General features: G+C 43.2%; 1 protein-coding gene across 1 annotated transcript; it reads left to right on the plus strand.

Moving 5' to 3' along the window:
• Nucleotides 1-4: 4 nt before the first annotated feature.
• LOC127333829 (uncharacterized) lies at nucleotides 5-1,198 on the plus strand. Its single transcript, XM_051360264.1, has one exon. It carries the CDS (start codon nucleotides 187-189, stop codon nucleotides 1,000-1,002), a length of 816 nt encoding a protein of 271 aa, XP_051216224.1. The 5' UTR covers nucleotides 5-186; the 3' UTR covers nucleotides 1,003-1,198.
• Nucleotides 1,199-14,322: the final 13,124 nt, after the last annotated feature.

The following is a 14,322-nucleotide window of genomic DNA, read 5'->3' on the forward strand; positions in this document are numbered from 1 at the left end:
CTCAACGGGATCAAAAAAGGCGGTTAAAAGCCAAGCCAACCTCCTTGTGCTTCTTCCTCGCGCTTTCTCAGTTTCTCCACCACCATCACCAATCCCACACGCATCCAGAACCAAAAGCTAGCACTCCAAGGGACCAATCAACCCCAAGCAATCTCCCCCCATTCCGCCTCGCCGGAGCGCGCTGCCATGACTATCAAGACGCTCAAGGCGCGGATCCTGCGCGTCCTCAGATCGTCCCTCCCCGCCCCCGCCGCGTCGGCATCCCCGCCGCCCTCGCCGACCAAACCCGACCGTTTCGTGGTCGTCGCCGTCGACGCGCTGTCCGACGACGCCTCCTTCTTCGACGCCCACGAGACCCCCACCAAGATTAACCTCCCGGCCAGGCCCATCGACGACGACTGGGAGCTCGTCGACCAGCAGGACGGCGACGATGGGGACACCCTCGCCTCGGCGCCGGCGCGGGCGCCCGATCTCGACGACCTGCTCCGGGAGTTCCCGGCCAGGTGCCCACCCGGCGGCGAGGAGGCCGTGGTGCTCTACACCACCACGCTCCGGGGCATCCGCAAGACCTTCGAGGACTGCAACGAGGTGCGCGCGCTGCTGGAGAACCTCGCCGCGCCGTTCCAGGAGCGCGACGTGTCCATGGACAGGGGCCTCCGGGAGCAGCTCTGGGCCGCCACCGGCGACAAGGCCGTGCCCCCGCGGCTCTTCGTCCACGGCCGCGACATCGGCGACGCCGCCCAGGTGCTCGCGCTCCACGAGGACGGCCGCCTGATGTCCCTCCTCCAGCTGTCGTCGCATGCGACGGCGGCGAGCGGCAACACCAAGAAGGGGAAGTGCGCGGCGTGCGGGGGGCTGAGGTTCGTGGTGTGCGGCGAGTGCGACGGCAGCCGGAAGGTGTTCGACGGCGAGCATGGCGGTGTCCGGTGCGGCGGATGCAACGAGAACGGCCTCGTCATGTGCACGCGTTGCTCGTACCCGAGCTCAAGTCAAGCAAATTAACTAGTATCACGGAGCAGCGGTTAATTGCCACTTACCTGCTCCGCTTTTTTTTACTTAATTACCGACACGGTACCACTTTGGGGGTTGAGTGTGCAATTTGATTTAGTGGTTGGCCTGTCATGTACATATATTATGCCAGCTGTATGTTTTTATCTTTGTTTTATGTTTGTGTTCAACTGAACTACATATACTCCTACATGTGATGTATGTGTGTGTATGCTAGTTTAGATGTCCATGTCAGAACATGGATCCATCAATCAGATTCCTCATGAACCCTGGTGGTTTGATGAAAGACACTGGTAATTATTCGGGTGATTAAGAAGAAAAAAACTGGTAGCTAGAATCCTCTTCACATAATTTCGGGAATTTGGGAGTGCGCCCCTAGGGATTTCTCATTGAAGCAACTTAGAGCATGTCTAACATATCCTCTATTTTCACACGAGTAGAGGGAGTAGAGGGACGAGTAGAGGGCCCTGTATTCACTTTTCACCGACTGAAAACTCGTCCGAACTAGCAGATCCCGTATCCCCACCCCGTAAAACAGAATCCTACGGAAGATTCTGTTTTACGATGCCGGCGTTCAAGTCCACCGAGGAAGCGTTGAGCATGTCCATGTACGATGTTGTGGACTCAACATCGAACACCTTGTTGACGTCCATGGAGGGTGGCGGCAGCGCGGGCGTCGCCGCGGACGGAACGGAGGGAGGATGGGCCGTGGCCTTGGAGGGCGGTGGAGGCACGAGGCCGATGCGGCTGACTAACTTTGTCTTCACCTTGCTCGGCGGGGCACCCCTCGGCCCGGCCGCCTTCGTCTTCGCCCTGCTCCCCTTGGCAGCTCCAGCAGTCACAGCCAGCGGAGATGCGGCCGCCGCAGGGGCTTCGAAGAAGTGCTTCGGGATCCTCTTCCTCTTCAACGGGATGGTGACGGAGATCATGGCCGACACGTCGCTGGCGCTTGGCGGACCTCCGACGGGGACATCAACCACTGCGGGCGAAGGTGGTGCACCGCCGGCGGTCGGCGGGGCTTGCGGGGGATTCATGCAGCGAGATTCGGCCGCGTCGTTGCCGGGAAGGGCGGGGCGGAGGAGATCGGGCGGTGATGTCTACTTCCCCCTCCTTTTCCTGTAGACAGTGTTGGGCCTCCAAGAGCAGAGGTTTGTAGAACAGCAGCAAGTTTTCCCTTAAGTGGATCACCCAAGGTTTATCGAACTCAGGGAGGAAGAGGTCAAAGATATCCCTCTCATGCAACCCTGCAACCACAAAGCAAGAAGTCTCTTGTGTCCCCAACACACCAAATAGGTGCACTAGTTCGGCGAAGAGATAGTGAAATACAGGTGGTATGAATATATAGGAGCAGTAGCAACGGTGCCAGAAAATAGCTTGCTGGCGTGTAGTTGATGGTGGTAGTATTGCGACGGTAATGTAACGCAGAAACGATGTAAACAAGCAACGATAGCAGTATTTAGGAACAATGCCTAGGGATTACACTTTCACTAGTGGACACTCTCAATATTGATCACATAACAGAATAGATAAATGCATACTCTACACTCTTGTTGGATGATGAACACATTGCATAGGATTACACGAACCCTCAATGCCGAAGTTAACAAGCTCCACAATTCAATGTTCATATTTAAGTAACCTTAGAGTGCATGAAAGATCAATTCGACTAACCAAGTACTAACATAGCATGCACACTGTCACCTTCATGCTTATGTAGGAGGAATAGTACACATCAATACTATCATAGCAATAGTTAACTTCATAATCTACAAGAGATCATAATCATAGCCTACGCCAAGTACTAACACGGATGCACACACTGTCACCATTACATCGTGCAGGAGGAATAAAACTACTTTAATAACATTGCTAGAGTAGCACATAGATGAATAGTGATACAAAACTCATATGAATCTCAATCATGTAAAGCAGCTCATGAGATTATTGTATTGAGGTACATGGGAGAGAGATGAACCACATAGCTACAGCGGAGCCCTCAGCCTCGGGGGTGGATTACTCCCTCCTCATCATGGAGGCAGCGATGGCGGTGAAGATGGCGGTGAAGACGGCGGTGGAGATGGCTCCGGGGGCAATTCCCCGTCCGGCGGGTGCCGAACAGCGACTCTGTCCCCCGAATTGGACTTTCGCGATGGCGGCGGCTCTGGATGGTTTTCTCTGTTTCCGTCGAACTTGTCGATGTTTTTAGGTCAGGGACGAATATATAGGCGGAGAGGCGGCGCAAGGAGGCGGCTGGGGCCCCCACACCATAGGCTGGCGCGGCCAAGGGGCCACCCGCGCCGCCTTATGGTGTGGGCCCCCTGCTGCCCGCCTCCGACTCTCCTTCGGTGTTCCGGAAGCTTCCGGGAATTCTAAGACTTTCGGTGTTGATTTCGTCCAATTCCGAAAATATTTCCTTACTAGGATTTCTGAAACCAAAAACAGCAGAAAACAGCAAGTGGCCTTTCGGCATCTCGTCAATAGGTTAGTTCCGGAAAACGCATAAATATGACATAAAATGTGAACAAAACATGTTGGTATTGTCATAAAACAAGCATGGAACATCAGAAATTATAGATACGTTGGAGACGTATCAGCATCCCCAAGCTTAGTTCCTACTCGTCCTCGAGTAGGTAAACGATAAAAGATAATTTCTGAGGTGACATGCTACCAACATAATCTTAATCATACTATTGTAAAGCATATGAGATGAATGCAGCGATTAGAAACAACGTAAATGCAATGAGTAAACAATTGAATCATATAGCAAAGACTTTTCATGAATAGTACTTTCAAGACAAGCATCAATAAGTCTTGCATAAGAGTTAACTCATAAAGCAATAAATTCATAGTAGAGACATTGAAGCAACACAATGGAAAATTAAGTTTCAGCGGTTGCTTTCAACTTGTAACATGTATATCTCATGGATAGTTGTCAATGCAAAGCAATATAACAAATGCAATAAGCAAGTATGTAAGAATCAATGCACAGTTCACACAAATGTTTGCTTCTTGAGGTAGAGAGAGATAGGTGAACTGACTCAACAATAAAAGTAAAAGAATGGTCCTTCAAAGAGGAAAGCATCGATTGCTATATTTGTGCTAGAGCTTTTATTTTGAAAACATAAAGAGAGCATAAAAATAAAGTTTTGAGAGGTGTATGTTGTTGTCAATGAATGGTAGCGGGTACTCTAACCCCCTTGCCAGGCAAACCTTCAAAGAGCGGCTCCCATTTTATTTTATTTTTGGGTGGCACTCCTTCCAACCTTTCTTTCACAAACCATGGCTAACCGAATCCTCGGGTGCCTGCCAATAATCTCATACCATGAAGGAGTACCTTTTTATTTTAGTTTTATTATGATGACACTCCTCCCAACCTTTGCTTACACAAGCCATGGCTAACCGAATCCTTCGGGTGCCGTCCAACTATCACATACCATGGAGGAGTGTCTATTTTTGTTAATTAATTTGGGACTGGGAATCCCTTTGCCAGCTCTTTTTGCAAAATTATTGGATAAGCGGATGAAGCCACTAGTCCATTGGTGAAAGTTGCCCAACAAGATTGAAAGATAAACACCACATACTTCCCCATGAGCTATAAAACATTGACACAAATCAGAGGTGATAAATTTTGAATTGTTTAAAGGTAGCACTCAAGCAATTTACTTTGGAATGGCGGAGAAATACCATGTAGTAGGTAGGTATGGTGGACACAAATGGCATAGTGGTTGGCTCAAGTATTTTGGATGCATGAGAAGTATTCCCTCTCGATACAAGGCTTAGGCTAGCAAGGTTGTTTGAAGCAAACACAAGCATGAACTAGTAAATCAAAACTTACATAAAAGACATATTACAAGCATTATAAGACTATACATCGTCTTCCTTGTTGTTCAAACACCTCACTAGAAAATATCTAGACTCTAGAGAAACCACTCATGCAATCCAAATTTTAACAAGCTCTATGTATTTCTTCACTAATAGGTGCAAAGTATATGATGCAAGAGCTTAAACAAGAGAACAACAATTGCCAAGTATCAAGTTATTCAAGACATCACACCAATTACTACATGTAGCATTTTCCGTTTCCAACCATATAACAATTAACGAAGCAGTTTCAACCTTCGCCATGAACATTAAAAGCTAAGAACACATGTGTTCATACGAACCAGCGGAGCGTGTCTCTCTCCCACACAAGCATTTATTCAAACAAAAACAAAAACAAAAACATACAGACGCTCCAAGTAAAGTACATAAGATGTGACCGAATAAAAATATAGTTTCAAGAGAAGGAACCTGATAATTTGTCGATGAAGAAGGGGATGCCTTGGGCATCCCCAAGCTTAGATGCTTGAGTCTTCTTGAAATATGCAGGGATGAACCACCGGGGCATCCCCAAGCTTAGACTTTTCACTCTTCTTGATCACATTGTATCATCCTCCTCTCTTGACCCTTGAAAACTTCCTTCACACCAAACTTCTCATAAACTTCATTAGAGGGGTTAGTACATAATCAAAAACTCACATGTTCAGAGGTGACACAATCATTCTTAACACTTCTGTACATTGCTAAAAGCTACTGGAAGGTAATGGAACAAAGAAATCCACCCAACACAGCGAAAGAAGCAATGCGAAATAAAAGGCAGAATCTGTCAAAACAGAACAGTCCGTAAAGACGAATTTTTAATAAATACTTCCGTTGCTCAGATCAGAAAACTCAAAACTAATGAAAGTTGCGTACATATCTGAGGAACACGCACGTAAATTGGCATATTTTTCTGATTTTTCTACAGAGAAAACAGCCCAGATTCGTGACAGATAGAAATCTGTTTCTGCGCAGAAATCCAAATCTAGTATCAACCTTCGATTAGAGGCTTCACTTGGCACAACAAAACACAAAACTAAGATAAGGAGAGGTTGCTACAGTAGTAAACAACTTCCAAGACACAAATATAAAACAAAATACTGTAGCAAAATAACACATGGGTTATCTCCCAAGAAGTTCTTTCTTTATAGCCATTAAGATGGGCTCAGCAGTTTTAATGATCCACTCGCAGGAAATAGTATTCGAAGCAAAAGAGAGCTTCAAGAGGCAAATTCAAAACAAATTTAAGTCTAACATGCTTCCTATGAAGAGGAATCTTGTACACAAATGAATTCATGAAGAACAAAGTGACAAGCATAAGAGGATAAAACACGAGTAACTTCAAGATTCTCGACATAAAGAGGGGAAACTTAATATTATTAAGATGCATATAACCATATTTCCCTCTCTCATAATAACTTTCAGTAGCATCATTGATGAAATCCACAATATACCCATCACTTAAAACATTCTTATCATGGTTCATATGCATAGAAGTATCATTAATTTTGGCATAAGAAGAGTTATTCTCATTAATAGTAATTGGAGCAAGATTATTATCAAGAATTTGAACATGGTAAACAAGTTGCATATTAAAAGAATTGTTTTGGTAATCCAATCATGACTATGACAAGTTTCATAAGGGTAGTTATAACCTATATCATAGCATTATTTATAATAATCATCAAAGATCGGAGGCACAGTGTCATCATAAGAAATAGAATAGTTATCTTTCACAGTCGGTTTATCTATGACCATACCATCATTGTTATTAGAAGGAGATGTATCAAACACATAATGATCAGTAGCAAAAGGATTTTCAAACACCTCTTCCCCAAGCTTAGAGCTTTCTATATCATTATGGGAGGAAGCATGGATAACACTGACACTATGGCAATTATTATCATCATCATTTTCAGAATTAGTTTCCCAGAGATTTGCAATATCAAAAGTAGTGTGCTCATTCAAATCATGATCTCTAATGTATGTAAAGGGCATAGGAAGATCATCATATTTAGATTCATTATCACAATAATCATTAGGAGCAACATACTTACGGTTACTTAGCGTTATCTCATTCACGCGGGGATACGCCGTTACCTCTTTCTTTTTATTCTCCTTCTTCTTCCTCTTCTTCTTCTTCGTTCCCTTCTTCTTCTTCTTCTCTTCCTTCTCCTCATTTCCTTCTTTAGGAGGAAGAGGCTTGAAGGGTGGCTTGTCCGCATAACCTGATTTACTTTTAGAAACAATAGAAGAAACTTGGGAGGATTCCTCCTTTTCATTAATTAGTTCAAAACACATGGCGGTCCTATCATATTTTGGCAAGGTGTCGTCTTCTAAAATATTTTGTATGTAAGTATTTGTATGGCTATTATCAATGCAATAAGAAAAACACCCATGCAGGACATCATCAATATCAAGATCACTCATATGTAACAAAGAGATTTTTCTCGACAGTTCTTCACACCCCAAAAATAAAGTAAGTTCATCATGCTGATTAGGAGTAATTTCATCATCACAATACAAATTTGCAGCACTCATTGGGTTCAAATTATCATTGGAGGAGCACTGAAAATTAAAATGACCCACTTCATGGCAAACTTCACAAATAAAAGGATAGAGGACACAAACTTTTTTACCAAGATCATCTAGCGCTTTAGACCACTTTCTAGTTTTTTCATTAGTATGATGGATACAATATTCATCTTCGATTTGATTAATTCCACAAGGTCTATGCATTCCACAAAAATTAACATGCTTATAGGAAATAGCATTCTTAGGAGTTTGAGCATGCTTATTGCAATAATTAACAACAATTTCATTCTTCATGCAAGCCTCTTTAAAAGGTTCATGATACTTATCAAAATTCTTCTTAGGCAATTCAAAATGAGAAGCAAAGGATTTATAAAGATTTGCAGCAACTTGAGAGTCAAGACCATAAGTAGCACTCATATTTCGAAATTTATCGGTATCCATAAAAGCTTCAATGCATTCATAATCATAATTTATACCTGACTCTTTACCTTCATTGTTCTCCCATCCTTCAGCGTTCTCCTTAATCCGATCAAGAAGATCCCACCTAGCTTCAACCTCCTTGCTTGTGAAAGATCCCTCCGAACACGCGTCCAGATAGTCCTTGTGTTGTCCTGAAAGTCTCGCATAAAAATTGTTAACAATAACATTACGGGGGAGCTCATGAATGGGACATTTGAGCATTAGTGATTTCAATCTCCCCCACACTTGAGAAATACTCTCTCCATCACGAGGATAAAAGTTATAAATATAATTCCTATCAATATGCACTTCATGAGGAGGATAAAATTTAGAATAAAAGAGAGATGCAATTTCCTCCCAACCAAGAGAATGACTATTCTCCAACAATTTATACCAATGCGCAGCTTTACCAGGACAAATAAACGGAGAATAGCTTCTTCTTCACTTCATCCATAGAGATACCTGCACACTTGAATAACCCGCATAATTCGTGCAAAAACAGTAAATGATCTCTAGGATGGACAGTTCCATCCCCTTTATAGTGGTTGTCCATAACACGTTCAATAATTTTCATAGGTATTTTATACGGAATACTTTCAGCAGGTGGATTCAAAATATTAGAAGCATCATTAGAGTTATCGCATATGGGAGATAAAGCATTATCAGAACAAATTTTCTCCCCTAAAGATGGGAAGCTAAAAAGATCACAAAAACTAGCTTCCCAAAGCTTAGACTTCTCCATAGCATTAGCAGTAATTGCATTCATACTAATAACATCGCTACTAACATGCAAATAAGGTTCCATAGGTTTTTTAATTTTCGCATCAAACAATTCTAAATCAGGAAAAAGATTAAAAAGCTCACCAATTTTTTTGTTGTTTTCCATTATGCCTAACTAGTGTAAAACAAGAAACAAAAAGTTGCAATTGCAGGATCTAAAGGAAATAGCTTCGAGTACTTACGGCGTCGGAAAATAGCTTAGTAGCCGAGATCCGGAGTGTGAGTACCTTTTACCTTTCCTCCCCGGCAACGAGCGCTGAGAAAATAGCTTGATGTCTACTTCCCCCTCCTTTTCCTGTAGATGTGTTGGGCCTCCAAGAGCGAGAGGTTTGTAGAACAGCAAGTTTTCCCTTAAGTGGATCACCCAAGGTTTATCGAACTCAGGGAGGAAGAGGTCAAAGATATCCCTCTCATGCAACCCTGCAACCACAAAGCAAGAATTCTCTTGTGTCCCCAACACACCAAATAGGTGCACTAGTTCGGCGAAGAGATAGTGAAATACAGGTGGTATGAATATATAGGAGCAGTAGCAACGGTGCCAGAAAATAGCTTGCTGGCGTGTAGTTGATGGTGGTAGTATTGCGGCGATGTAACGCAAAGAAAACGATGAAACAAGCAGCGATAGCAGTATTTAGGAACAAGGCCTAGGGATTACACTTTCACTAGTAGACATTCTCAATATTGATCACATAACAGAATAGATAAATGCATACTCTACACTCTTGTTGGATGATGAACACATTGCGTAGGATTACACGAACCCTCAATGCCGGAGTTAACAAGCTCCACAATTCAATGTTCATATTTAAGTAACCTTAGAGTGCATGAAAGATCAATTCGACTAACCAAGTACTAACATAGCATGCACACTGTCACCTTCATGCTTATGTAGGAGGAATAGTACACATCAATACTATCATAGCAATAGTTAACTTCATAATCTACAAGAGATCATAATCATAGCCTACGCCAAGTACTAACACGGATGCACACACTGTCACCATTACATCGTGCAGGAGGAATAAAACTACTTTAATAACATTGCTAGAGTAGCACATAGATGAATAGTGATACAAAACTCATATGAATCTCAATCATGTAAAGCAGCTCATGAGATTATTGTATTGAGGTACATGGGAGAGAGATGAACCACATAGCTACAGCGGAGCCCTCAGCCTCGGGGGTGGATTACTCCCTCCTCATCATGGAGGCAGCGATGGCGGTGAAGATGGCGGTGAAGACGGCGGTGGAGATGGCTCCGGGGGCAATTCCCCGTCCGTGAAGTGCTTTAACAACGACTCTGTCCCCCCGAATTGGACTTTCGCGATGGCAGCGGCTCTGGATGGTTTTCTCTGTTTCCGTCGAACTTGTCGATGTTTTTAGGTCGTGACGAATATATAGGCGGAGAGGCGGCGCAAGGAGGCGGCTGGGGCCCCCACACCATGGGCCGGCGCGGCCGAGGGGCCACCCGCGCCGCCTTATGGTGTGGGCCCCCTGCTGCCCGCCTCCGACTCTCCTTCGGTGTTAGGAAGCTTAGGAATTCTAAGACTTTCGGTGTTGATTTCGTCGATTCCGAAAATATTTCCTTACTAGGATTTCTGAAACCAAAAACAGCAAAGACAAGCGGCCTTTCGGCATCTCGTCAATAGGTTAGTTCCGGAAAACGCATAAATATGACATAAAATGTGAACAAAACATGTCGGTATTGTCATAAAACAAGCATGGAACATCAGAAATTATAGATACGTTGGAGACGTATCAGGCGGCGACGGCGGTTGGGTTTCGCTGAAACTCTTCTCACGCATTGGAGGGGAGAATGGTGGTTTGGCCCTTTATTTCCCTTCCCACCCCGCACAAGTAGGGGGCGAAGAGCCGCCCCGTAGCCAAAGCTGAAAAAATTCGATACGGGGGGCTAATTTACGGGGTCTGCTAGACGGTCGAGTAGAGCTCTACCCCGTAGATCGGCGGTTATTTTATGGGGTTGGGCCTTTTAGGGGGTCTGTTACACTTGCTCTTAGAGCATTACTAGCAGAACCCTCAAACTGGTCAAACCCTTAAATTAACTCCTTTTTTAGGGTTGAGGCCAAAAGTTGGCACGGAACAGAGCCCTCAAATCCATGAACCCTCAAAAAAAATTGAAGGCCCGACCCTCATTTTCCATCCCAACCTGTACAAACACAGGTTCAGAGGCAAAATACACAGGGCCCTTTGATACGTCCAATTTGCATCACTATTTTATATCATAATTTGCTGTTATTCATTGATATATTTCATATTTGGAAATGATACTTATGTTATTTCATCTATTTTGCATGTTTCATGATTATTTGGGGATCGCGCACCGGAGCCAGGATTCTGCTGGAAAAAGCACCGTCAGAATGCAATATTTCGGAAGATCAACAGTTGACGGAAATTATACGAAAAATCCTATTTTTCCAGATGACGAAGGGAGCCAGAAGGGGGAGCCGAGGGGACCCGAGGTGGGCCCACCTCATAGGCCGGCGCGGCCCAAGGCCTGGCCGCACCGCCCTGTGAGGAGGGGCCCCACAGCCCTCCCTCGCCTCCTTTTCTTCGCGTACGTCTTCGTCCCGAAAACCTAAGCTCCAAAGGGTACATCGCGAAGAGCCACAGCCGCCTCTGCGGGGCGGAGAACACCAGAGAGAAAAGAGCTCTCCGGCGGGCAGGAATCCGCCGGGGAAATTCCCTCCCGGAGGGGGAAATCGACGCCATCGTCACCGTCATCGAGCTGGACATCATCTCCATCACCATCGTCATCATCTCCATCATCATCACCGCCATCTCCACCGCTGCACCTCATCACCGCTGTAACAATTCGGGTTGGATCTTGATTGTTTGATAGGGGAAACTCTCCCGGTGTTGATTTCTACTTGTTATTGATGCTATTGAATGAAACCATTGAACCAAGGTTTATGTTCAGATTGTTATTCATCATCATATCACCTCTGATCATGTTCCATATGATGTCTCGTGAGTAGTTCGTTTAGTTCTTGAGGACATGGGTGAAGTCTAAATGTTAGTAGTGAATTATGGTTGAGTAATATTCAATGTTATGATATTTAAGTTGTGGTGTTATTCTTCTAGTGGTGTCGTGTGAACGTCGACTACACGACACTTCACCTTTATGGGCCTAGGGAAATGCATCTTGTACTCGTTTGCCAATTGCGGGGTTGCCGGAGTGTGAAACCTGAGCCCCGTTGGTATATCGATGCGGGGAGGGATAAGCAGGATCTCGAGTTTAAGGTTTGTGGTTAGATTTATCTTAATTACTTTCTTGTAGTTGCGGATGCTTGCAAGGGGTATAATCACAAGTATGTATTAGTCCTAGGAAGGGCGGTACATTAGCATAGGTTCACCCACACAACACTTATCAAAACAATGAAGATTAATTAGCCGTATGTAGCGAAAGCACTAGACTAAAATCCCGTGTGTCCTCGAGAACGTTTGGTCATTATAAGTAAACAAACCGGCTTGTCCTTTGTGCTAAAAAGGATTGGGCCACTCGCTGCAATTATTACTCTCGCACTTTACTTACTCGTACTTTATTCATCTGCTACATCAAAACCCCCTGAATACTTGTCTGTGAGCATTTACAGTGAATCCTTCATTGAAACTGCTTGTCAACACCTTCTGCTCCTCGTTGGGATCGACATTCTTACTTATCGAAGATACTACGATACACCCCCTATACTTGTGGGTCATCAAGACTATTTTCTGGCGCCGTTGCCGGGGAGTGAAGCGCTATTGGTAAGTGGAATTGGTAAGGGAAATTTCTACTATTTGTGCTGATTTTATTTCTGCATGCTGCTATAATTCATTATGGAGATATCTTCTCTTGAGTGTTTATTTGGGAAATCTACTACTACGGCAAAGGTAGTGGATGAGGCGCCAGGTAAGGAAGAAATACCATAAAAAATACCTATGAAAATTATTGAACGTGTAGTGGGTAACCGTTATACAGGGGATGGAACTGTCCACCCTGGAAATCATTTACTGTTCTTACATGAATTATGCGGTTTATTCAAGTGTGCAGGTATTGCTATGGATGAAGTGAGGAAGAAACTATTCTCTATATCGCTGTCTGGTAAAGCGGCGCATTGGTATAAATTACTAGATAATGGGGATTCTCTTGAATGGAATGATATTGTGCCCCGGTTTTATTTTAAGTTCTATCCTCCAAGTGAGATTCACAAAGATCGGAATCGCATATATAATTTTTGGCCTCATGAAGGAGAGAGTATTGCCCAAGCATGGGGGAGATTGAAGTCTTTAATGCTCAAATGCCCCATTCATGAGCTTCCTGGTAATATTATTATTGATAATTTCTATGCAAGACTTTCTTTTCAAGACAAGACCTTGCTGGATACTTCTTGTTCTGGATCATTTACACGCAACAAGGAAGAGTTTAAAAGGGACCTTCTTAATCGGATCCAAGAAAATACTGAAGGATGGGAGAACGACAAGGATAGAGAATCAGGTATAAATTATGATTATAAATGCATTGAAGCTTTTATGGATACTGATAAATTTCGTAATATGAGTGCTACTTATGGTCTTGATTCTCAAGTTCTTTTGCAAATCTTTATAAAGCTTTTGCTTCTCATTATGAATTGCCTAAGAAGAACTTTGATAAGTATCATGAACCGTATAAAGATAAAACTGATTCATCTATAAATAAATGTGTTGTAGTGGAAACTGTTGATCATGTTATTCCTGAAGCTTATATTGAAAAAACTCCTTTCCCTGCTAAAATGAAGGAGTACTCTGTTATAAATAGTGCGGTTCATAAAAGTGAAAAGAAACCTATAGAACCTGAAGAACAAATAAAAGTTGAACCCGCTGTTGCAATTATTAAAGATCTTGTGACTGAAAATGTGGAGGATGGTCATATTATTTTCTGTGAAGATGCCTCTAATATTGTTTCGCATCCTAATAAGTCTAGGAAAGCTAGTGTTCCTATGCTATCTGTTAGAATTGGTGATCATTGTTATTATGGTTTATGTGATATTGGTGCAAGTATTAGTGCTATTCCTTATGAGCTTTACACGGAGATTATGCACGAAATTGGTTCTTGTGAACTTGAAGATATTGATGTGGTTATTCGGCTGGCTAATAGAGAAACTATCTCTCCAATTGGTATTGTTCGAGATGTGGAAGTTCTATGTGGTAAGATTAAATATCCTGCTGACTTTTTGGTACTTGGTTCTGCTGCTAGTAAATATTGTCCTATCATTTTTGGTAGACCTTTTTTAAATACTTGTGGAGCTATTATAGATTGCAAGAAAGAGAAAATTTTGACTAAATTTGCTGGTGAATCTTATGAGTTTAACTTCTCTAAATTTACCAAAACTCCTTATAAAGCTGATTTGCCTAATAATGATTTTAAAGTTGAACAGTGTGCATCTATTGCTCTTGCTCCTAGTAATCCTTTGCAGCAACATTTGGAGAATAGTGAGAGTGAAGCTTTTAGGGAAGAAAGAGATGAGCTTGATGAAATTTTCCTTCGTCAACCTATTCTTAAGCATGATTTACCGGTGGAAGATCTGGGTAGAACACCACCACCAAAGGAAGATCCTGTCTTTGATTTAAAACCATTGCCTGATAATCTTAAATATGATCATATTGATGATAAGAAAATATATCCTGTTATTATTAGTTCTAAGC

The sequence above is a fragment of the Lolium perenne genome, chromosome 2, assembly GCF_019359855.2.
Source record: "Lolium perenne isolate Kyuss_39 chromosome 2, Kyuss_2.0, whole genome shotgun sequence".
Lineage (NCBI taxonomy): Eukaryota > Viridiplantae > Streptophyta > Magnoliopsida > Poales > Poaceae > Lolium > Lolium perenne.